This window comes from Cyprinodon tularosa, unplaced genomic scaffold, assembly GCF_016077235.1.
Source record: "Cyprinodon tularosa strain WSP-4 unplaced genomic scaffold, ASM1607723v1 ctg37, whole genome shotgun sequence".
Classification (NCBI taxonomy): Eukaryota; Metazoa; Chordata; class Actinopteri; order Cyprinodontiformes; family Cyprinodontidae; genus Cyprinodon; species Cyprinodon tularosa.
In genome coordinates this window covers 1,171,882-1,197,517 of record NW_024039085.1, presented here as the reverse complement: position 1 = coordinate 1,197,517, position 25,636 = coordinate 1,171,882, and the positions used below count along the sequence as shown (strand labels likewise).

General features: G+C 38.1%; 1 protein-coding gene across 1 annotated transcript; it reads right to left on the bottom strand.

The window, feature by feature from the left end:
- Positions 1 to 3,416: 3,416 nt before the first annotated feature.
- Positions 3,417 to 8,547, bottom strand: LOC119790738 (Hermansky-Pudlak syndrome 6 protein). Its single transcript, XM_038296445.1, has one exon. It carries the CDS (start codon positions 8,195 to 8,197, stop codon positions 5,480 to 5,482), a length of 2,718 nt encoding a protein of 905 aa, XP_038152373.1. The 5' UTR covers positions 8,198 to 8,547; the 3' UTR covers positions 3,417 to 5,479.
- Between the last annotated feature and the right edge of the window lie 17,089 nt (positions 8,548 to 25,636).

Sequence of the window (25,636 nt, the reverse complement as noted above, 5' to 3'; positions counted from 1 at the left end):
TTTTATTTATCATGTTTTTGAAGCAATTGTGCTCGTTTAACAAAGCAATAGCTGCTGCTTACTGCAATAGGTTAGAAAAGTAACATTAAAACTTGTGTGAGTCACTATGTGAAAAGCAGGCCTTTCAGAAGAAGGTAGACAGATCATTTTAAAGATACCATTCTTTGGTGCATGATTTTTTTTTTCTAGTTAGCTAATCACTTTCTCAGCCTTATCTAAGAGTGATTTAAGGGCAACTGGGAACATATAGAGGATGCTTTTAGGAAATTTGTTAAAATATAATTTATTTAACAATATTTGCAGATGGAAATAGTAAAAAAATAAAATAGACAAAGGTTTACCTTCCAGCACCACAACCAGAGCTACGATGAAAGGCTTTGGATCAAAGCATTGTTATGTGCCAGAATGGCCTAGTAAAAGTCCAGACAAATCTGCTTGAAGAGGAGTTACAAGACCAATAAATGAAACTTCACACAAGGCCCTTTTAAGTCTGAAAAAAATGGGCAAAAAAATAATAATAATCCAGATTATACCATGGACAATAATTTAACAAAAATGTACAACTTTTTGTTGGTTATCACATTGCATTCCAAGAAATGTTAAACTTTTTGGATGTAATGTGAAAAAGAAAATTTTTTTTTGAAGGAAATCCTGTGATATGAGGTTCAGTCTGAGTTCATATGTTGGAATCATAGCAACAAGTTTTGATATTTACATAAATGAGATCTATAGGTGTAATATTATAGGGAAAATAAATAGATTCAAACACCTTAATGAAAACAGTCGGCATTGTCATCGAAAACTCCTGCAGAACCGGCCCCTTTTTTCCAAAGTTACAGCAGCACGTACATAAATGTTACACTTTAATAGAGATTTCAAGCCCTAAAGCTGTTATCAATAATGCATTAGACATTTCTGTCCATAGCGTCTTTCTATAAGGAATGTTGTGTCAGTCAATATGGAAATACAGTAAGAACCTTCAGGGGAAAAAAACAAACTATAATATAATGATCCATGATAGATCAAACCAGGGGAAGCATTGCAGCAACCAAATCTATAGTCTAAATATGTTTCTAAGTCAAATATATCTTAGTTTTAAGGTGATGAAGCTTTGTTGCACAATAACTGGCCATGTGATGGACATGTGCTGTAATGGATTAATCCCTCTTACAGTGCATCAATTAGTGCTGCTCTTTAAGAATTTCCAGCAACTCTGAGACAAAGCGAGGAGGGAGCAGCAGAGAGCAGAAAACCAGCCATGGTTTAGATACATTAGTGTTTAAACGGTGGGAGCTATAGTTAGAATGAATCAGTCAAGGCAAAACAATATAAGCCTGACTCCAAACCGTGACTCTGCTGCTGTGATTGCATCTTCACTCCTTCACATAGAAGCAGGAGTTTACCTGTGAGAGCCCCACAGGTGCAACCAGTGTCCTAGTTAGCCATGAATCTAAAAGTGTAATTAAAATAAAATTTATTAAATTAATTTTTTATTAATTAAAAATAATGCTGAGTATGGAAATACTGGAGCTGGAAGAGGGTTTAATATTCATAGTTTAATATTCTGATTATCCTGAAATGATAAGAGCAAACCAGAAATACCGGTACTTGGGTTTATATTAACAACCAGGCTTGTTGTGGTAAAGCAACACTTTAGCTTGTTAAAGTAAAAACAATTATGATAGGTGTTTTTAAGACATTATAACTGAAAAAAATTATTTATTTCAGCAATTCAATTCTAAATATTTCCCAACATTATTGTTTCTTAAGTAATATATTTCATTAAATTATCGTGTGAAATTCAGCTACTGAAAACCTCCCAGAATCAGACATAAATGTTGCAGCCTCCACCATCATGGAGACAACTGAAGAGTCTGGTCCAGTAGAGAGGCGATGAAACCCTCCTGAGTAAACCACAAAAGCCTCTTACAATAAAAAGCTGTAGTCTGTCCGTTACTTTATTGAGAGTTGAGTGGTAGGAAAAAAGATTAGATGCATCTCTGATACAACCGTAGAACAAAGGAAGTTGGGGGACATTTGTATGACACCTACGATGCCTTTAGTCAGAAATCTTTTCCTCATTTACCTTCCATCCAACTTTCCATTTTTATGCTTGGCAGAATAATTTTGACATCTTGTGGATTCCCCTCCTTGTAGACAGTGTTAATAATTGCCTGCTGGACTATTGGGCCATAGCATGACATTTAATATTTTTTCCTTATAAGTAATATTTTATTTCTGAAAGTTAAGTGGAAGGAAAAACTCAGGTAGAAAAATAGGTATACAAGCGAAATGGATAACCAGAGCTTTGAGGATTGTCAAGTTTTTTTGTTTTTAAGAGTGGGGACATAAATCAAAAAGAAAAACAACAAATTGTTCCTGAATTATCTACTTTACTTCCTTTTACTAAACGGTCCATTGCTAGGCTCTGCAGAATGTTGTATATTTTGGATTTTCTTTTTTGGCTTCCCTTTTCTGCCAGAAGTTTACACAAACGTTTGTGTACAAATCCGGCAGCTGTGTCCTCCGAAGGCCAGATTTGTCAGCCGATTACATCATTGCGCTGCGCCGTGGCCTGTTCGGACTCAAAGACTCCTTCTTGTGCAGCTTTCTTTTCACCCGTTTGGAAGTACAGATCCGATATATCCTTCATATCCCGTGATTCGTTACGAGTCCAAGCAAGCCAATTTCTCCGTGCTCAGAGGAAAAAGGTGAAAAACATTTGTGAATATTAAAAGTAAAGTTTAATATAAAACTATGTGAATAGGCTGGTCTTAAATTAATGAAAGTAGTAATTTTAAATAGTGAGTCAGATATGCCACGGGTAATGTTTGGTTTATTGAAAGCCAACTTTGCAACTGTCCCGGTTGCTAGGCGACAGAGCTATGCCAGTAAGGGATGCTGACAACTGGAGAAGGCTGGACCTGTTTGAATCCACAGCTTAACTCTTCAGGCCTCCTTGTTTTCACAGCCTATGAAGGATCTATTCCAGGTAGCCCGGGTCCCACAGCTTATGACTACTAAGATCCAAACTTCAAGTCTCTGAATTGATGACAAATCTCTCTCTTATTAGTGGAAACACTTAGTAATACATAGAAACTCGGTTTTGGGTTTATACTAGCTACAAGCAAAAATGAAGCCTAAGAGGAATAAATGACTCACCATATTTATTTATACAATATTCTATCAAGAGAGCTTCTGTAGGTCACAGCTTGCAATAATTTATTTATCATGATAAATCTGTTCCTTGTTTCTCAAAACCTCTTCATCTTTTTTAATATAATTTGTATTTGATCTATTTATCCACATAACCAACAACAGAAGTATATTATTGGGACAAATTTATGGTTTTCAATAGCAAATGAAGTAGAGAAATTTTAAACATCTTGCTTTCAAACAAAAAAGGACAGGACAACTTTCAGGTGGCAAGAGAGAAATGTACTTTTCACTTTTAATAGCATAGAAACATATGCTGATAAATACTTTAAACTTGTTTAACTCTGGTCCTTTGGTGATAACTGGCCAAAGTGATTGATACAAACAAGGAATTAAAATAAGCAGAAAAGTTTAAGGCAGATTTAGCATCTAACATCCAGCAGTCAGTCTGAGCGACCTGTGTGGGGGAAGTCAGGGAGCACACTGATCTGAGATCAGCAGACAGGTTCTATCACGCTTGTTAAAATCAAGACACTACAGTGAGGAATCTGAGAGCAAATTTAAAAAGTGAGGAGAGGAGGAGGTCACATAGATCAGGTTCTGTGTTGCTGGTTCTCCCTCAGGAGATGCAGCAGAAATGTGACACCAGTCTGAAAGGCACCAACCGACTCTGATTGTCATTCAGCATATAGGAGGGACAGGCCTCCCCCACACAGAGCATAGACAGTTTCAGTAGACTTTAAAAGTATGCTTCAAAATAAATAAAAATATGGATCTTTCCATATTCATTTACAAAATAAGATAAACACAATCTTTCCAATCAGTTTTCATTTGCATAAACAACTGAAACACCTTAAAAGACACAAAATCTTAATATAATCAGAAGCATCCACAGCTCAGATCAAACCGTACCGACTAGTGTGACAGAAAAGTGCAGAGAAAAGAGTGAAAAAAGGCCTGTCATCTCTAATAACATTATCCTCATTGGTCCCATGAAGGACGGCATACGCAGCAGGGACTCACACATGCTTGAATCCCAACTAGATTAGTGCTGAAATTGAATTTAAAGTCCAAAATGTGAGTCAATTTTACTGGGAATTTAGTCTGGAATGTCCCGTGAGTTGGGTTTAGAGGGGACAAAATGGAGCCTGGAGAGGAAAATGGAAGATAGCAAAAGGAGAGGTCGGTTATCCCTAAAGCCCAGTTAATGTTTAAACAAGTTTCATATTGAATGTGAAACTAAAAGTCAGCAAAAGGACCTTGACCCCACCTTGTTTTGAACAAACAAAAACAGACTCACAGTAGATCTTCCCTACCAGGTTAAACGACAAACACTTTTAACCTCAGCTGTAACTAAAAGCATTTTCTTTGTTTAGTTTCTTTTGAACCTGCTGCTCTTTAAATAAAATACTGCATATTTGCTAATACAACTTATATTTACTGAACACATTGACACCAGTATATGCTAAGGCTAAAGAGATAAATAACCCTGTAGGAGAAGGAAGCTTTCAGAGTGGCGGCCATCTCTTTTTAAGGCATAGTTTTGTTAAGATATTAAATGCTGCAGTTCGCTCACCTGTAGTGGGCTGCTGTCTCATCGCAGGAAGTTTGTAAAAAGAGACAAGATGCTCAGAGGAATTCAAAGCCAAAAGTTAATCATATTTTAGCCGTTAAATTAACTTTAGCTGCATTGGCGTAGGACATCGAGTAAACAGCGACGGTAACAACAGCGTGAGGCTTGGGAAGGTGTAGGTAGTTAATATCCACTAATAAGGGGATGAGATTACCTGTATAAATGAAAGTAAATAAATATAACATGACATTATATCAGATCAATATAAACATTTTCAGTTTGGGGAGTTTTAAATAGGCAGAATAGTAAAACAAAAAAGGTTTTGTCTAATTAGCTTGTTCTATGTTTTCCAGACTATTTATTCAGCAGATTAGTAAATGTTACTTCTCAAGTAGTTCTATTGTCTTATTACAATACATTTTATTAATTTAATTTAGTAAGGATGGTATTAAATAGGCTGGTGCTAAGAACAGTCTTGTTCCTATGCTGCGAAGGTTTAAAACATAAATAATTTGGGGGATTTTGTATTTACATCAAAGGATTAAACGGGATTATTTACACTCGTAGGATCTTCAGTAGTCATTTTTATAGATTTCACTTTTCAGATTTCAACTGACAACCTTTTAAAAAGCCACTCAGTTTCGTCAGTTAGGTAATACACCAATGAATCTTCAACATTTTCATATTTTTTTGTGCTAAAAGTAAGACATTCAGTTTGGACACGTTTAGTTCTCCCTCCTTAGTACAGTTTCATGTAAATCCAACCGGGGCAGCAGCCAGAACCGCATCGCACCTCTGAGTGTTTGTGTTAGCAGGCGGTGTGTGTTCATCTGTTTCTGCTTGAAGAGACAGCGAAGAGTCCACGTTCCCATTGAATATGGAGCTTGCCTGCTCCGCGGGCTGACGGGGAAGAGCGGGAGGCGGGTATGAAGGGGACTGGAGGATGTCGGCGTAGCGCTGGCTGGGCTTCGTCTCCCTCTGCAGAACTTTTCTCAGCAGCGGCTTCAGGTGCCCTATGGTTAGCTGGCTGCTGTGGGTGTCTGCAAAAGGGGTGTGGGGTGAGGCGCTGCAGCTGGAGGGAAGGTTTTTGAGCACCAGATTGAGGATAGTGGTGACGGTGAAGTCTTCAGGGCATAAAGCCCACAGTAGCTCCAGGTACGGGTCCAGCTCCCGGTGCTGAGCCACCTCGCACAGCAGAGAGGTGAAAATCTCCTTGTTGAGCAGCGGGCTCTGTTTGCAGAACTGCTGCGCCACCTGGGTGACCCTCTCCCACTGACGCTTGCCCATGAGGATCCTCAGGGCCTGCAGGATGGCGTTGGGCCGCCCACTGACCAGCAGCAGCTCCACCTCCAGCTCCTGGCGTTGATCTCCATCTGGATTCAGGTTGGACAGGACCCAGAGCGCTCGCTTATAGAGAGGCACGTTGTTCTCCCCGCCCTCCCCTCCTCTCCCACCGGAAAGGCCCCAGGAGGAAGAAACCAGGCTCAGTCCCAACACTGCGGAGCCCTGCTGCTGCTGGGAGAGCTCCAAAAACCTCGGCAGCCAGCTGGGCTGGAAGTGAAAGACCGACTGGCAGAGAAGCTCAAACACAGGCAGAGCAGCAGGGGAGGTGGGAGCTGCAGGTTTGACCTTACAGTTGAAATCGCCTCTCAGACTGTGGCTGTGTTTTGACTGTCCGTTTGCAAACAGAAAGGAGTTTGGACACGGACTGAGGACTGTTTTCCACACATCTGTGGAGGCCTTGCTGGACAGGGAGCCGTCCCCGTTGTAGTGCAGCTGCAGCGCTGCCTGTGCAGCTCTCCACGCCTGGCTGGGGAAGATGCTGAAGATGGAGTTCAGGTAGAGCAATGCTTCTCTGTTCAGCTCAGGTGACGACAGCAACCTCACCACCTCCTTCTCCACCAGACTCTCACACACCGCCTCCACCTCTTTAACGCTCCCCCTCACTAAACTACCCTTCAGCTCCTCAAGAGAGACCAGAGCCCTGAGCTCGCCCTCCAGGGAGCACATTAATTTCTCATGTGCAGCAATATATTCATCTGCTCCATTCTGTATCGCCTCTGTGTCATTCCTCCTCAACCCTGAGTTGAGATAGTTCCTGAGCACAGATGCTAAAGAGATGGGAGCCTGGAACCGCCCCCCTTTCTTTAGGATGTCCACTGTGAGCTGCGTGCTGCTGAGGCTCCTCTGCTGGTAGTATTTGCAGGCCTCCTCGAACACGGCTTCAACCAGGAGGGCTCCAGGATGCACACCCTCCACCGGACCAGAACCAAGAGGCTTCCCTGTAGGGTCCTTCTCCACAAGCATAAAAAGTCCAGTGTCTGAGAGCAGATGAGGAATCCCTCTTTCAGTCTGGTTTGCATATAACAACCCCTCTCTCTTTAATGCAACCTTTTGCAGCTCTCTACCACAGTTCAACTCTAAGAGATGCAGGGTTTTCCCAGCTATTAGTGCCACGGTGTCTGCATACATGCACAGGCTGATGTGAGAGTCCTGAAGCATAAAGTTTTCAGCCAGCTTGTACACCTGTCGCATTATTCCGTCCTTCTGCAGGAGATAGAGCCAGCCTGTACTGAGGAGCAGCAGCAGGCCTCCGCAGCCTGTAGGAGAAAAGCTGCAGATTTCTGGAGGCTCAACGTCCGATAAATATCCCAAACTATCAGTAACCAGCCGCCTAAAGTCTGATTCTTTGGCTGAAAGCTTCTTTATTGGGGTGTTTTTGCACAAGGTGTTGATGGTGAAGGAATCGTGGTGAGGAGACCACGTTAGGAAGAATTTGGAGACGCATAGCTGCGATTTGATTTTTAGATAAGGCAGAAGATGAACATAATCCCCTGAGCTGATGACCGTATATTTAGGATTATTGTGCAGGATGATTTTCAGCCCTCCAAGGCTCACCGCTCCATCCTCCACCTCCCAGTCCCGTCTGCAGACGCAGTATCTCAGCTTGTTCCTGGAGGAGCTGAGGACAGGAGAGCTTTCTGAGGCCGGTCGCTCCTCACACCACACCAGGATGCTGGAGCAGGCGCTCACAGACACAACTCTGGCCCGGGGGCTGTTGCACAGATCCGAGGTCTGCAGCAGATGCCAGCCGGTCTTGCACTCCAGGAATTTCCAAAACTCTGCTTTCCCATTCTCATAAACGACCACAGCAACAGCTCCCGCCCCCTTGGCTCTGTTCAGGTCCAGGTAGAAAACGTCCACTATGGGGTGCCCGCCTTTCAACCACACATCTAACTTCTTCGGGTTGAGAGCCAGCTGGGGTCTTTCCTGCCTGTCAAAAGTCATGAGACCAACCTTAGGCTGGCGGAGGAGGACATGGATGTGACGTCCATCTGGGCTCACACGAACATCTGACAGCCTGCTCCTGCTGCGCTCATCGTTAGAAAAACTTAGCAATTCACTCAGCTTCTGGTTTCCAGAGAAGTCTCCGAAATCGGACAACTCTTCCAAAACAAACCGTGACATATCCGCGCTCCTGTCTCCAGTAATTTCCTTCACCTCTATTCTTTATCGACAAGCCTGTTAGCTTGCACGGTTCATGAGTCCGACCTCTGGCTCCAGCGGGGCTAGCATAGCGGGTCCGTCAGGTCCGGTGGTGGGATTCATGTCTTTACCGTCCGAGCGGAGGGATACAGAGGTCCGGCAGCGTTACACTGCTGTAGCTTCATGCTTTATAGAAGAGAGCGGAGCTAAACTGTTAACTGACAGTGTGAAGGTTTGGTAGAAGATGCGTAGCGAGGAGGAGGCACTGCAGTCATTCCGATGCTATGCTAACATTCCTCTAACATCACGGGATTGTTAATTTCCGGATCTGCATAGAGAGGCGGAGCATAGCAACGGCTGCCAAGACGGCAAAGATTTTTTGAAGAAAAGGGAGGTGTCACTCTGCGGACATATTCTTCTGTTCTGCCGGACTTGTAATTGTAAAGGAAAATACTTAATACTTATTTCATGCTTTTATTCACAAATTGAAAACTGAAAAGTGTGGCGTGCATTTGTATTCAACATACGTTTATTGTACATTGTAAAACTATGGTCTGTTGAATCTTGAAAAAAAAAAAAACTCACTCATTCCAATTGGATAAAAATAACAGATTCTTAATTGGATTGAGGTTTGGACACGATTGAAGCGTTTACTCACCACATATCTCAGCAGGGTTGCAATTATGTCATATTCCTATTCCTTTAAATGTTTAAAATTGGGTATTTTATTAGCTCACCCTGTTTAGTTCCTTTAGTATCCTTGGTGCTATTTGATTTACAATGTTCTTAAACCCTAAAGCCTTTACAATACAGAACTACTTTAAATACATATTGGATTAGTAAAGGCTGTTAAATACAAAAGTAATATTTCATTTGATGAACCATTTCCATTTCAAAGGACAATTTTGACTTATCTGAAGTATATTTGTTTGTGGTTGTGATGAAAAGGAAAAGTTTTTGAAAAGTTGATAATTTTCTGGTTCTAATTGACCTGTACAAATTATCCTAACAAATTGTTACAGCCAATATTTTCTATCTCTGTCACACAGATTTAGTGTTGCATTATTAGTAACCCTTTTCGTAGGCAGCTGGAGTGTTATTAAACTGGTATCAATATGCGATTATTTTTCTACCGAATATTTGTGTTTGAGGAGGTAGACTTAGGCCTTTTCTGATTAATGTAATTTATTTTAATGCCCCTTCTTTTGTTTATTTATTTATTTTTTTAAATACTATATTATATATTTTATATCGCCAGTCATCCAACCATCAAAAGGGAAGAACAAATGTCTCACTACCAAGTGACATTCAAGGTCAGGGTGCAAGTCTCAACTGAGGCCTCTTCTAGTGAAAGCAAGACAGTAAAACCCCCAAAGAAAGGCACTTAGAAGAATAGGGGTCAGTTTTAGCAGCCAAGGTTTTTTGCACAAAGAGGTTTTGCATGCTGAAAATTGATGTCAGTGTCACATCTGGGTAAAATTATTGGCATGCAAACACCGGGTGTCCATATACATTTTTCATTTGGTTCATTTTTTAGTTTGGCAGTTTCCTATCCTAATTTAGCCTAAAGTTCTAGTTTAGGAATCTGAAAACATATTTTCTAGGCAAATTCAAATACACATTCATATTGCTTATTCTGTGTTTTTTCTTTTTCTTTTTTCTTGAGAATGTAGTCAGTTTTGCATAAATACTGAGCTGTATTTGTCTTGAGAGCATTTTACCATCCCTGACATCTGATATTCTATAAGTAAAGAAGAAAGAATATTAGATTAATATTTTGATAATCAACTGTTTTTCTTAATGCTGCACGTGTGTAAGAATAGAAATATTCTTTATTATCCCCTGGAAAGTCTGATGTACCACCTGTAAAGTGAAAAACAATTACAAGAAGAAGAGAAAGAGATAGTTCAGGTAATGCAGGTGTTATTTAGCTGAAAACAGCTTAAGAGGAACAACCAGTAAAGTATAAACAAGAGGAACTACTCTGATTTCAGCTTTTCTTTATAAGCTGTGATTTTTTGGCTGCATGGCCGTAGGTTTCCATAGGGACTATAGGGACATATCGGTACCAACATTTTGGACCGACCTAATTGGCCCTACCAATATTTCCGTGTGAATAACATGTTTATAATTGACAATACAGCGTTGTTGCAGCAGTCGCTTCTTTTCCTCTCGCAGCTCCTCTGCCTAGTAGCTGCTGCTGCCCTGTCTTCCCTGTCCCTTTAAATTAGCAACACACATAAATCCTCTCTGATTTCATTGCTTTAAGTTCCACCTTCTCTTTCTGATTGTTTGTTTTCTAGTCTGTGTTTTCAAGTCCCTTCCTGTTAAAAGGGAGTTTTTCTTCTCCACTGTCACTACAAGCATGCTTAGCGTGAGGGATTGCACCCGAGTCAATGAGTCGATGCAATCAACTGGTTTTTCTTAGATAGAAAACTTTGAATCTATTGACTGTATGATCTGGTTGAACTGTAAAGTGCCTTGAGATAACATGTGTTGTGAATTGGGGCTATTTAAATAAATTGAATTGAATTGAATTGCGTGCGTGTGTGCTTGGGGCGCAGAATAATAAAAAAAAAAAATTGACTACCGCGGTTGCTACAATTAATATTAGGGTACCAAACTAGTCCCAATTAGAAAAACTAAATATCATCTAAAAGCTGCTGATTCCACTTCTGTAAAGAAGCAGGAGAGAGTGTTTTGATTTGTGAAACTGACGTTAGCATCTCAAAATAATATTTGATTTTGAAGTATAATTCATTTTATCAACAAAAACCTTTGTTTTCCTTAATAAAACATAATATTCTGAGTCAGATAGGAGTTCTGAATACTGCTGGTAAAATGGCCAAGGAAAGACTGTAAGCTTTCAAAAATGCTGACTCTTAGCCACAGCTGACTGAAAAAGAAAATGTGAGGGTTTTCGTTTTACCAATACTTCTTTGTTACTGTTTTCATTTTTTTTTTTTTACAACTTTTTGAGGCAGTTAAGGTATAAATGGCAGGTTTTATTTATTTTATAGAGTATAATAACTGTTGGACCCAAATGCTTGATTTATGATTGAATATTTATTATTTCTAGATTACTATTTTTGTCTGATTTGGTATGATATATGTGAACATGAAATATTTTGGTTCGAAGTAAGAGTTGACTTAATGATGAAATAATGAATTTGTTTAGTTGTATTTTTGCTGCTGTGCATATTATTATAGAATGGTGACTACAGCACCTAGAATATATTGGAGTTGGCCCCTATTGGGGCCGGGTGAGTTCTTGGATTCAGCCATACAGTTTTTGAATGCTATTGATTATTGTTTTTTTTTTTAATGGCATAAAAAGGGACGAAATGAGCCGATATGATCTGCCTGTCACGTCATACTGCGGGAAGAAATTCTAAGTTTGTTTTTTGGAAAATAAAGCGTCTTTATCAAGAGGAAAGAAAGTTTGTTGGATTGCATGGTCACTTTAAAAAAACATCTGACAGCGCTGAAGGGAGTCTAACTTGGATGCATCTAAACATGTGCTATATTTTGTTTAGAAAGAATAGTTACGGTTTCTCATAAAAATAGTGCTATTTAATTATCTATTTCTACTTCTAGAAATAGGATGAAGATAAATAAAGGAAGACTATTTACATTGACTTTATACATTAGTGTCTGGTAGAAATGCTTGAATCTGGCTGCTTAATTTGGATATTATTACATTACAGATAAGATAGTGTTATGCTTTCTTTTATAAAAGTGATTTTATATTTGAATTCTTAGTATTGTGCTTTGTAGATGATGCCAGCAAAAAATCTAAAAACAAAATAGACACAAGGAGCTATTTTAACAGTCAGACAGTAAGTAACATGGGATGATATAAAAGGTTGTATTATGTTTAATATTTAATATTAATAACACACTTGTATAATAGTAACATTATATGATTATAGGAATCAGATTTCCAGTAATAATGATGCAGGGTAGCTTGAAGGTGAAGCAGCTGGCCCTTCAGTGCTTCAGGTGATGTCTAAAGGATTTTAATTTCAATTTCTTATATACACCATAAATATCATTCCGTATTTGATATGGCTGAATTTAGGGAACTCAAACAATGAGTGGTGATGTTGCAGCACAGGTAGAGAGGGACGTGGCTTGGATTCTGTGTTTTGTGTTGGAGCTCACAAATGATGCCACGTGAATTTTAGTATAGTTCGCCTGATTAACATGTTAGTTTGGTTGGCTGTTATCTCTATGTGTTTGGAATGTAACCATAAAATTAGGGCTGCAACAAATGATTATTTTGCAAATCGATTAATGTCTCGATAATTTTTTCGATTGATAATCAGATAGCCAAAGGTTCCTTAAAGAAAACGTTTCCACTTGAAGAGTTCTAGATGGGGAATATTGACAGACAAAAACATGCAATACGTTTATATATTTTTTCACAATTTTGGCATAATTATTGGTCCAAGTGGGTCATTCGGTCGGCTAAAGGCAGGTTTTACATTTACTTTACGTTTTAGGGTCTCTATACTCCAGTTAACGATTAATCAATAAATCAATCAATACTAAATCTGTTGACGATTATTCAAATAATTGATTAATGTGATACATTGTTTCAGCCATAGAAAAAAATACATGAAATGAGCTACACAGAGTTACTACAGCCCAGATGTCCAACTTGTATAGTGAAGTTAATATTTTAAATGCTCAGTGTCGGTTCCTCTTATAGTTCCAGTGCACATGTAAATACAATACATTTATTTGCCGTCCCTTGAATGTATTATTTTGCTTTGCTTCACAATTAGAAAGCATGATGCAAAGAAAGCATATAAAAGATACGACAGTGTTTTACCTCTTTTTACCTATGCACAATTCTATATCTTTAAAAGAAAATACTGGATAAATCCACATATAACAGACATATTTAGACTATATTTGGTTAAATAGGGACGTATTTACCTTCTGTCTTAGTCGCTGTTGAGTTCAAATGAAAACCTTTTTAAAGTGGAAAAAAAGTCTAATTCCACATTCATCAGAGCTGGTGATGCTTCAAACACTGATAAACAGCATCTAGTGTGTGTAGTGCTTATAAAATATGTATAAATGTAGCAGGGAAATGCTGCTTTTTGTTAGGAATCCAGTTTGTGTGGGTTGTGCTTTTGTTTGTTTTCCCTCCACCACCAGGTGGCGCCTAGTTCTCGTTGGCCTCCTCACACACCTGCGGATGGTTGCCTCATTACCGGAGGACTCTTAAGCTGGTGACTGCCACTACCTCGACGCCAGAGTGTTTGCCAGTTTTGGGTACTCTAGCCAAGCTGAGTTTTGCTGAGTCAAACTGAGTTATGTCACCTGAATCTTAACCTTGTTATTTTTGTCTTTGCCTCTCGGCAGGAAGTCATCCTCCAAACTGGATGTTTTGGACCTTCTCCCCCCTGGAAGGATTCTCTGAGCATCAAACTGAGCTGAGGATTCAAACTGGTGGTTTGGATCTACTTTTCCCCCAAGGATTGGTTGGGCTTCTCTCTGAGCAGGGGATTCATCTCCACAAGAAACCGTTCAAGTACCGCAGGAAATCTAAGTGGCAGTCAGCTCCTCCGTTCCTCAAGGAAACACCTCAACCTGGTTAAAACCTGTCCACCCTCCAACGAACAAGTCTATTACTGGAACAATCCACACCGACTGGATTCAACGAAAGACACCTTTTTCTGGAAACTTGAGTCCTGTTGCCTTTATTCCCTTCTTCAAATCAAAGACACAAATTTCCCTCTGAGCCTGAACTAACCGCAGAACCTACCCCTTCACTTTTCAGTCCCGGTTCGACATTGTTCAGAACTCCTCTCTACCAACTCATAATAAAACCTGTTAAACTTTTCCCTGGTCTCTCTTTTTGGATTTCTGCATGTGGGTCAGATCTTTAGATGAAATCATACACTTTTCTCTTTAATTGAAATGCGCCCTGATGCTCATGTCAAGCAAAAAAAGCAGGCATATTTTTGCATGGGTCCAATGATACTTAAGACAAATAGTGTTCCCACCAGAGTTGAAATTTAACCTGCGCCCTTGTTTAGCTGTTAACAATATGAGCTAAAAAAACAACAACAAACTGCGTGCTTTTCTGTTTTAGTGAGAGCTTTTAAAATTTTTCCACAGGGTTGTGAAGAACTAAAACTCTGCATCATCGTTGCTTGAGTATTTCAGTCAGAAGTGGGATGCATTAACACAGCAGTCAGATTTATGATGATTTGAGAGACACTGTCGGGTTTAAAACGGCGTAGGAGGATAGAACCAGTAAACAGCATACCAAGGTAAAAAAACAAAAAAAACAACATATGTATTGTTTTGACATCTACCATTTATTACAGTGGGAGTTTATGGCTTAATGGTGACTCACATTCTAAGCAGCTCCTGGTAACGAAGCCCGTCTTACTTTTCCAAACTTTTCTGGCAACTTTGAAAACAGCCCACACAGTGACATTAACAGCTTAAGGACAGTGTTACTGATTTATAAATACATATAAAGATTCCCAGAGAGAGACCACAAATTAATAGCTGCCACAAGCAGTATATATATATATATATATATATATATATATATATATATATATATATATATATATATATATATATATATATATATATATATATATATATATATATATATATATATATATATGTGTGTGTGTGTGTGTGTGTGTGTATTTTAAGCCACTTGGCAGCATTTTGGGATATTTTTCAACTTTTCTGAGAGGATATTGAACACTTTCTGAAACAAACTATGTAAAGACAGCACCGGATATTGCACCCTTCCTATGGGTTTGTCTTCGCCTTTCAATTTTTACATTTATGACTAGTACATGTCACATTTATTTAAGATTAGTGGCTCTGTGAAAAACGTGATGTGGAATTAAGTGGATTGATGGAAAGCCTCACCTTAAACATAAGTAAACATAAAGTAATACTAACATTATTAATTTTTAGGTACTGTATTCCAAAATATTCTATTAGTTTTTTTCAAAGTTTTTAAAATGGTTTTGTTATAATTCAATACTCTGAAGCGTGTGAAAAGTTAACCCATTCTTTGAGCTTTCATTGACTAAATACATGATCTGGATTTCATAATCGTCATTGTTTCTCTCTTAAATAAATTCTCCAGCACACAGGCTGTTATTCTTTGGTCTTGTAGACAGTGTGGACCCTAAAGGGCGATAGTGGCATCGGATGCAGGCGTTTGCTCTGCAACTAGAGAGTGTGGTATCCTTGGGCAAGACATTTCGCCTGCATTTCTTACTGATAGTGGTCAGAGGGCACTGGTGGCACCAGCGTAAAACAGCCTGACTTCTGTCAGTGATCCCAGGCCCGCTGTGGCTACTTTGTAGCTTGCCACCATCAGTGTGTGTGTGTGTGCGTCAACGGGTGAATGACTGAATGTTGTGTAAAGAGCTTTGGTCAGATGTCCTGACGTGAAAAAGCGCTATGGAAGTACATGCCATTTACCATTTAAGAAAGAAAAAACCTTTGCATGAAAGCTACTAATTTTCACCACCTACTTATTTTACCACCTGCGGTTTATCTGACATCTTTGGCATTTCTAGAAACTGGAATAGCTTTTCTTTATGTTACTTTAAGCCAGAAATCTAAAGGTAGGAAAAAAAATTGGACCCTATGTTTTCTGAAAGATCTCTGAACATACTGTGTTAGAGAATGGCTTGTTCATCAGTATGGCGTGCATCTAGATAAACATATATAGTCTCAGTAGATCAAGGGTCCATTGCTCACAGACAGGTTTGCCTTGGATAGAAAATACCAACTATTAGAGAGTGTGTTTAGTCTGCTCTGTCTGTAGACGGGGAGATAAAGTGCTTGTCTGGAGACGGGAGGGAATTGGAAGGATTTTCTTCTTGAGTTACAACACAGAGAAAGGAAAACTAATGGCTGAAAGAAATGCTGCTTTTTACGATGGAGAAGATGGGTTGGCTGTCAGCTTCTAATCCCCTCAGGAGGGGTGTTTTTATATTTTTATTTGAGCATAATTTAAAAGTGCAAAATTGATAATTCTGTGTGTTTGGGCTAAAATCTGTTTGCAAAAAAAATAAATAAATAAATAAATAAATAAAATAAAAATAAAAATTGCAGCTTCTCATCAGCCTGTCTCCTGTGAGGATAGGTATTGCTACTCTGTACTTGGTGGTGAAATGATAGCAGCTTCCTTTTCTCTGCTTCTCATTGACTGTTAGACCGTTTTGTTTTAGTAAACACACAATCTTTAATGCATTTTATTTCAGCTAATAGAACGACATCCAAAGGCAATAGCCCATTTTAAGTCTGTACTTAAAACAGATAAAAAAGTATAAGCTAGATTATGTTCTGTGGATAACCTTCAAGTACAGTGAAGAAAATATATATTTGAACATCCTGCTATTTTGCAAGAGTCCCACTTAGAAATCACTGAGGGGTCTGAAATTGTCATTGTAGGTGCATGTTCCACTGTGAGAGACATAATCTAAAATGAAAAAAACATAAATCAAAATGTATGATTTTTGTAACTATTTATTTGTATGATGCAGCTGCAAATCAGTTAAATAATTTAAGCAGCTGAAGCTTGTGGTTTTTCAGACAAAGACATTATTGTTCCTTTAGATTAAAATTCTAAACATTTTCTGGTCTGATTATGCTCCTATGTGTTGGAGTCTATTTTGAGTATAACAAGTTGCTGGTAGGTGGCGCTCTTGCTGTACAAGCGAGGTGAGCTCACTATGTGTTGGATGAAGAGAGCTGTTCTTTGGTTCCAGAATAAACGTTGCACCATGCTACTTTCAGTTATCTGCTTGAACATGATTTTATTTGACCTAGTGTTTCATAACAAAGCTCCTCCTATTTGATGATGCGGTCCAGGGCATGTGTCTGTAATGCAGAGGGTGAACCCCCCGCCGGGCTCACGTAAATGATCGCAGACACCGCGTTTGGTCTGAACCCACCATTAAATAGAAATGGGAAGTGCAATCAGCAGAAACCCAGAACAGCAGAGGCCCGTACCACAAAGCGAAGTCAACATAGCAAGATTACTTCCAGTTTAACTAACCCACAGCATGGACTGAACTTTTAACCACTTTCCCGCCGTAAGACACCATAGCCACAGATTTTTTATCAAAATAAATGTTCTGAGTAATCCCACTGCCTGTCTTGCCTCTGAGCCTTGACACATTAGTTACTAGTAGAGTAGCTGTTTCACTAAAGATTTTTTTTTATACTCGAGTATTTTCCTGGATGTTTTCTTTTCTTTTTCAAAATGTAGAAATATGTTGAAATAGAACTACTTTTACTTGAGGCTAATGTTCTGCCTCACCTTGCAAAAGGTTTTAGTTTGAGAAGGCAGCAAAACATGTATGAAGAAGGAACCAATAGTACTCAGGAAATAGGTTTCCATGACTTAAAAAATCAGATGATCACATAAAATGATAATTTTTTTCTTAAAACATGAAAATGTAATACTTTTACTGCAATTTTTCACCAAAAATCCAACTTAACCTAAATATATTTATGAGAATTTAAACTCACACTTTCAGTTGTGACTAACAGGAGTTACTTTCATCCACAGAGACAGTTATTGACCAAGTTACATGAACAGACTTTGGCGGGGGGGAAAAAAACTAAAGAAATCAGCAGGATTGTTCTTAACTGAGATATGCTGTAACAGATAATATATGTCTCACAAATTCCAAATTCATCACAATAATCGCTTTGTAGCTGTCATTAAAAGTGACTTCAATATAATAGGGAAAATTGTTTATAGAAAAATCATTGAGGTGAAACATTTTGTATTCTTCTAAATGAGCTCCCTGATAAGTAAATAGAACTCATAAATTCTCTTTGTTTTTATTTGTAATGAGATTCCTGCCTCATTGGCAAAGAAGATAACATTTGCTGCTGACTCTCCCTCTACATTTAGCCTCAGCTCTTATCTCAATGATCCATACTGCAACTCTGAGCAGCAATACCATCAGATCTCCTCCATCACACGATTAATCCAATTTATGGCCCTTGGCTTTTTCTGGGACGTGCTTCGTGTTTTTTTGGAACCATTCTCCCCTCTTGTGACGACTTTCTCTGAATTACCTAATCTATCCTGTTCCTGCAGGATGCAAGATGAAGAGATACTTACTCTGAACTGCAGGACTGTAGTACTCTTTGTCACCACAGATGGGCAGTGTGTGCATTGGCTTTGGTTTGTCAGGGGAAGATAGAAAAAAAGATCATGTAGTTGCTTCTTTGACAGAATTGCAAACTTAACATTGTAAAGAGGATTCAAGGTAAACTAATATTATCTCTGTCTGTCATGTTTCTATACTAAAAGTTTAGGTACACCTATTTAGTTTTTTCTTACTTGTTAATTTTGATGTTCCTTTCACCTCACTGCTTCTTTGGTAAGGATCCAGAAAACATTTTCTCTTCTTCCATCTGGTATCTATGCTCTGTCTCTCTTTAGTTCTTACATTTATCACATCTCTCTTTACTTTAACAGGTTCCTTTTCCAAATTAAGTTAAATTGCTTTCTCATTTGCAGCAGCTCAACAAATATTCTGTCCCCTTAAAATTCTGCTCTTTAACAAACAAATTACTTTCATCAATATTTTGAATCTGGCACAGAAGGAAAGGATACTTGCTCTTAAAATTATATAAACAAATTATCAAAAATATTTGTCTAAAAAATGTGCTGTGCATCTGATATTGTCCACTTTCTGATAACCTCAAATAAAATGAAGTTATGTAATTAGTCAAGTTGTGTTATTAAATACACGTTTTTTTTTTTACCACTTTAAGGTTAAAGAACATTAGTGAACAAAAAACAAAACGAAAAACACAGCAGACAGGTCAGAGATACAGCTTTGGAGAAGTTTATAGCAGACGAGGAATATTCATCAGACATTCCTCGTCTGAAAACGAATATGTTGTAACCATAAAGCACTGGACAAATCAAATTACAATTATACATTTAAAACTAGCAAGTAACCACGATAGATGAATGGATAAGATAGAAGTTATTAAAATATAGAGTTAAATGTGATTATAGATGGGGTGCTTGTGAAAGTTGCGTAGTTAGAATACCTCATGTATTTCCAGTTGTTTTCAATGCTCTAAGGTGGAGGTCTTCAACAGGTGGTCCGCAACCCTTAGGGGGTCCAGGGAAGTACTGCATGGGGGTCACGAAAGTATTGCTTGATTAGACTTTTTTTATATTCCCCCCTGCAATTTTTTCCACTAATAGAAATGTCTTTAAATCCACATTAACATGAATTCAACACACTGTAGTAAACAGATAAATGGAGGCAGAAGATGTCTTTCCATCAACAATGCACACATTCAGTGACACACAGGAGCTCTTTCAAGCTGGGCACCGTTTCATTCACAACACCTGTGCCATCAACCAGGAATCAGAATCAGAAATACTTTAATAATCCCAGGGAGAAATTACTTTCGTTACATTACTTCATACGTAATAGAGTGACTATTTACACAATTTCATACAATATATATAATTAAGGGGTCCCCGCTCCATCTCGCCATCAGTTTGGGGGTCCCTGGCTTGGAAAACGTTGAAGACCCCTACTCTAAATGCTAATGGAGAAAAAAGCTATTTTTTTTTCTCTGCTTCTACTCCTATAGTGCCTTCCAGAGGTCAAACAGCTTAGAACCAGGATACAAGCCATCACTGACTATTTCTCTGGATTTATTTAGACATCTCAGCCTGGAGATGTTCTCCAGAGAGAGAAACCTATGATTTTTCCTGGTGGTTTAATCATTTGTGCCTCCCTGTCTGCAGCAGATTAGCCTTCCTACTGCACTGTTAGACAGCATGCTAGAATGCTCTCATTTGCAAAATCACCATCAGGTTTTCCTTAAGTTCATCTGTTATATTAAATTCATTTAAATACTTTTGAAAGGCACTATAAATTCCCTCTTGCTAATTCTTGTTTTTGTCTCAGAAAGCATTTATCTTCTTTCTGGTACGTGCAAAGATTAAAATCAGAATCAGCCAAACCTTTGATCACACTGAGCCTCCTCTTATCACTGCAGGCCTAATTTAACAGGCTCTACAGCCATAAAACGTGATGATCTAACTTGAACACCTTCACCCAGGCTGGGTCCTGACATGAATCTGACAGCATGTCAGCATGATCAAACCCTTCAAAGGAATAAAAGTCGAAGATGCACATGTACTCGTGTTTATACATGAAATGTGTGTATTTGTTGAAGATGATGGTTTCCTGAAAAGTCTGCTGCAATAAAGCTGTCCACAAAGGGCCTTGGTTGATGAGCTGTGACATTATAGTCTTGGCTTTTTAAATTCTCAGTGTCTCTCATCAGTTCCCTCTTTGTGCCTCTTATAGGTGTTATAATGGCTCTGCTAAAGAGGCATTAGCAGCAGCATCTGTCTGGTTTCTCTTGCATATTTACACACACTTCTAAAGCATTTCTGCCACCCGTTTTTGCTGTTGCTGCTTTACTTATCTAAGTAGTACTTTTTATGTATAGACTTCGCTGGATGAGAATAATGAGATGCCGATTTTATTGGAAACCGCACCTCCCAATTACAATTTTCTCCATCAGAACAGACTGTTCTAAAAAAAAAAAGGGTGGGCTCGTTATTCTGTTTATTGATTCACTGAAGTGTAGAAAAGTGATCTTAGGTGACTTTGAATCTTTTAAATATGTGGCTATTCAAGTACAAGGCCCTATTCGGGCCATGTTTGTGAATATTTATAGGCCTCCAACGTCCAAAGTAAACTTTTTTTTAATGATTTCAATTAACTTTTATCTGTGATATATAATGAATAGGACGACTTAATTATTGTGGGGAACTTTAATGTACATGTTTACAACCCTGAAGATATACTTAAACGTTTTGGTTTTACTTAACCTGTTTAACAGCCAACACACAATCGAGGACATGTGTTGGACCTAGTCATTAGTAAAGGTTGAAATATTTCTAATGTTTCTGTAACTAATGTTGCCCTATCAGACCATTTTTCTTTTTACTTTGAAACCATCTCTGTAGCAAAGGCAGTTACATAAGCATTTTTCTGTGTGAATTTATTTTTGTTTTAGTGAATATGAATATGTTTTACTTTTAATATCCATTTCACATTTGTGTATTTTTTGATTAAAATTTACATACTTTGGGGAAATATTGTAATAATGTCAGATTCAGACTTCACCGATTAGGTTATGACGTGATCACGTGCTGCCTTGGATGGAAATTGCACTTTCATCAACCAGTTAGAAAAAGTTGGGAGCAGCTATAATCTCTCACATTGATCTATTTACCTAAAAAAATGTTAAAAGAAAGCACATTATCATGGACATTAAATTTAAAAAATTAACCAGGCTTTCCCTCCTGCTTCCAGTTTACCCTGTAACTCAGTAGATGAACTGGTTGATAATTTCCATTCTAAAGTTGCAGACATCATTGATTCCATTGCAAAGTGAAGGTTGTCTCAGGCAAGATGAAATCTCCATGGAGAAATGCTCCAGCAGTGAGAAATGAAATCTAAAAACAGAAACTTCACAGAAGTAATTTACAACTAAAAAAATCTTTCTTCTCTGAGATTATGAACAAAAACATCAACAATGTTTGTGCTTTATTTCCCACATTCGATAGGTTAACAAACCCTCCTATCTTTGTTGCTGAATTCCAATCTAAAAAGGCCTGCAATAACTCTACAAGATGTTTTACTGAGAAAATACAAGGTATTAGAAAAGCAGTTTGAACATCGACAACTGTAGTGCCAATGCTGTCTGCAGTTACAATAAACTCTGTTAAAATGTGCCAATTCTGCTCAATCAACTGTAAAAAGGTTAGATTAAACTGCTCAGCAGCTAACCTTCTCTTCCTGCTCTCTTGTTGTTTTCCCCACAGGTTTTATTAAGAAGTTTGTGCCCATTTTAGAGTCCGATTTCATCCCCTTCCATCAGTAATATTAGTGAAAAAGTTGTTTCTTCAGGTAAATGCCTTCATAATGATGACCAGCTGCTTTGATGTCTTCCAGTCAGGTTTCAGTGCCAACTGCTGCACAGAGACTGCCCTAAGGTGTTCAATGACATCCATATAAATTCAGACTGCTGAAGAACCGCAGTGCTGGTATTATTAGACCTCAGTGCAGCGTTTGATACTGTTGATCACTCGATTTGATAAGAGCCTCTGGAAAACTGGCTCGACCTTTCTGGTACTGGAGTGGTTTAAATCCTACCTGAAGAACAGAAACTTCTATATATTAGTAAGGATCTTTAAATAAGAGACCAGAAAAATCACATGTGGTATTCCTCAAAGCTCCATTGTGTGGGACTCTCCTATTCAACATCTACGTGCTCCCCTTAGCTCAGATTATAGCAAACAATATGATCATTTACCATTACGGTTACAGCTTACATCACGTCTTACAGCTTTACATCACATTGTCACCAGGCTTCTATTAACCCATCAGAGCGTTGGCTAGATCCATCTAACAGATCAATATGTGAATGCGCTATAATTTTCTCCAACAGAATACAACAAAACTGAGGTAAAAATAAAAGGGAGTTTTTCCTCTCCACTGTCGCTACAAGCATGCTTAATGTGAGGGATTGCATTCGAGTCAGTGAGTCGATGCAATCAACTGGTTTTCCTTGCATAGGAAACTTTGAATTAATTTGACTGTATGATCTGGTAAACTGTGAAGTGCCTTGAGAAGATGTGTTGTGATTTTTTTACCATACATGTTACCCAGAAGCTCCCCCTTCCCAAGCGGCCTCCTCAAGTTTGCTATATCTCTGTCAAAGCACACCTGTCACACTCAAACAACAGCCACCAAGAGGCAGCAGGCGGTCCCTCTGGCTTTGTTCGTCAGCATCTAACTAGAAGGGATGTTTCTGTCATTCACCAAACCGCTTTAACATCTGGTCTCTGGTAATGTCTAATAGTTTGGCTAAGGGAGGAAAACCTGCTGGGCTAAAATGAAATCAAGAAATCTCTTTTTGAAAACTTTAGCTGCTTGAGAGATTTTAAGAATGAAGGCACAAAGGGAACACCTCATTTAACACAACCAGTAATATAAGGAGTGAGATGTACACCAGAGAAAAGAGGAATAATTGCTGAACAAGGGTTGATTATCTAACTAAGTCAGTTAGGAAATAGGAAGAAATTAGGCTAATTAAAATCTGGATTATTTATCTCACAGTTTTAGTTACTTTTATATATATATATATATATATATATATATATATATATATATATATATATATATATATATATATATATATATATATATATATATATATAAAAACATTTCAAACAAATTAAAAGTGGCTCTTAAAGTATAAGACATAATGGAATATTAATAACTGAAAGTGAGTTTTGAATTAACATGCCAGTTTATACTAATAGATATTACACAAACTCAACACAATTAACTCTCAAACCTGGCCTTAGTGCTATGGGGTTAACCTGACAATTTGCTCAGCATATCAAGGGCATGCTGGAAAAGATGATGCAGCAAACTGTTGTATTTAGGGGCTATGATGAGTTGGTGTTGGTCTGAGCTGCATGATTTTATGTTAGAACAGGCAACAGAGTGGGATGTGAGTCTCCTCTTGCATTACAAACCCTATTAACTGGACCATGTGGGAACATTCTGAAGGCCATTAAAAAAGAAGTTTCATTATTAGATTAACAGCTGCAAGTGACAAGACCAATTTCTTTCATTTTGTTCAACAATACAAGAATAAACCAGGAGCTTTTATTAGTTTGTATTGTTGAAAACTAAAAAATAAAACAATATCAGACCCAGTATATCAGGTTGAACTAATCCCTAAATAATTTAACTTAATTGTAAAATTGGATCTGTTGTAGAGCTGAAGAGGCACAGGAATAAGGATGTAAGGACAACTGTTCCTTAATATGCTCCACACGAGACATATTTTTCTATTAGGCTTTGTATTAATAACTACATTTTGTATTTTTTTTGTTTTTGTTTTTCACATAGTTTAAAGAACAATTCTGCTGTTTTTTCTTTGCATAATGTCTACAGTTTCTATTAGCACATCTTATTCATATACAGAGGGAGGGTACAACCTGGACAGAACCACAATCAGCACAACATGTATTTTAGGTGCTCAAGAATATAGAGCATGCATTACTGACATTAGGAGAAAACTAGAGTAGCTGCATAAAACCTACACAAAAGGTAAGTATATGAATAGATGTTTTTCTTAAGACATCACTGAAGGAAAACAACCCAATATTGTGACTTTAGCAAAGCCATCAGAGTTGCTCTGCCATTGAACATCACTACTTAAAATTGAGGCACATTTATATACAGCTCTGTCATCTGGTTTCTAATGTCAGTGCAGCCACTGGCATCATTGCCTCTGTGCTGATTTAAAGATAAGTCTGAGAACCTTGCCTTTGTCCAGGATTTCACTAAAGTCTTGCTGAAAGTACCTGAAGAATATTACAGAGGTTTATTCTGTACATGGCTTCTATCCTTTCACAAGATGTGAATTGGTGGTCGTTTTCTGTTGTTTTTGTTATTAATGATATTTCTTTTCTTCTTATGCTTCAGTCTTTCTTTTAATCACATTTTTTTTTTGTTTTGCAATGTTTTTTGTGGCACTTGATTTGGTATTTTTTTTTGTTTTGCATCCTTGATGTGTTTTCAGAGTGGTTTGCCTTTTATGTGTTTAGTCCTTTGCAACACATTTGCACCTGTAATCAACTTTAAGTGAATATTTTAAATGCGTAACTTTAAAAAATCACACAGAATTGTCACTGTTAAGACAATCTAAATTTTACTTTTCGTCTTCAAGTGTGTAACTTAACCTGCAATGCATGGGTAATCATATTTCTTAGCAATTGTAAAATATGTCTGACATGGAGGCTGTCATAAAAAAAACAACCTACTAATTTAAAGGGCTGCTTTTCAAGACAAAAGTGTGAGCTCTTGCTGTTCCCAGATTGTCCCTGAGCTGCTTAAGATTTGTAGGTAGCAAAGCTTAAAGCACAGCTGCAGTAGGAAAGGGTTTATAAATGCCATAACTAACAGAAAGTTTTCCTATATAAGACAGAGGCGACGATAGAAGTTAAATTTTTTATGTAACTCCAAAAAAAAAGCAAATTTAAAGGCTCATTTGGACACTGCAGAACACCAAAACCATTATGGTAGAGAATCATAAAAGATACTCACCATAAATTGAAAAAGACTTTTATTTTGCAGTGGTATGAGTCCCTTGAATCATTGAGTATATACCTGAACTTGCTGCTCCAATGAAGGGAATTGTGAATATTTGTGGCGACGCAGAACCATTAAAGCCCCACTGAGTCATTTGCAGTGTGGCTGCATCTCAGAGGAAAATGAGTTTGACACTGTTGGCCCTTTGCTTTATAAATTAGGTCCCTGGGTGGAC

Excerpts from the sequence above, each read along its gene's own strand:
- LOC119790738 (XM_038296445.1), bottom strand. The coding sequence starts at position 8,197 with ATGTCACGGTTTGTTTTGGAAGAGTTGTCCGATTTCGGAGACTTCTCT.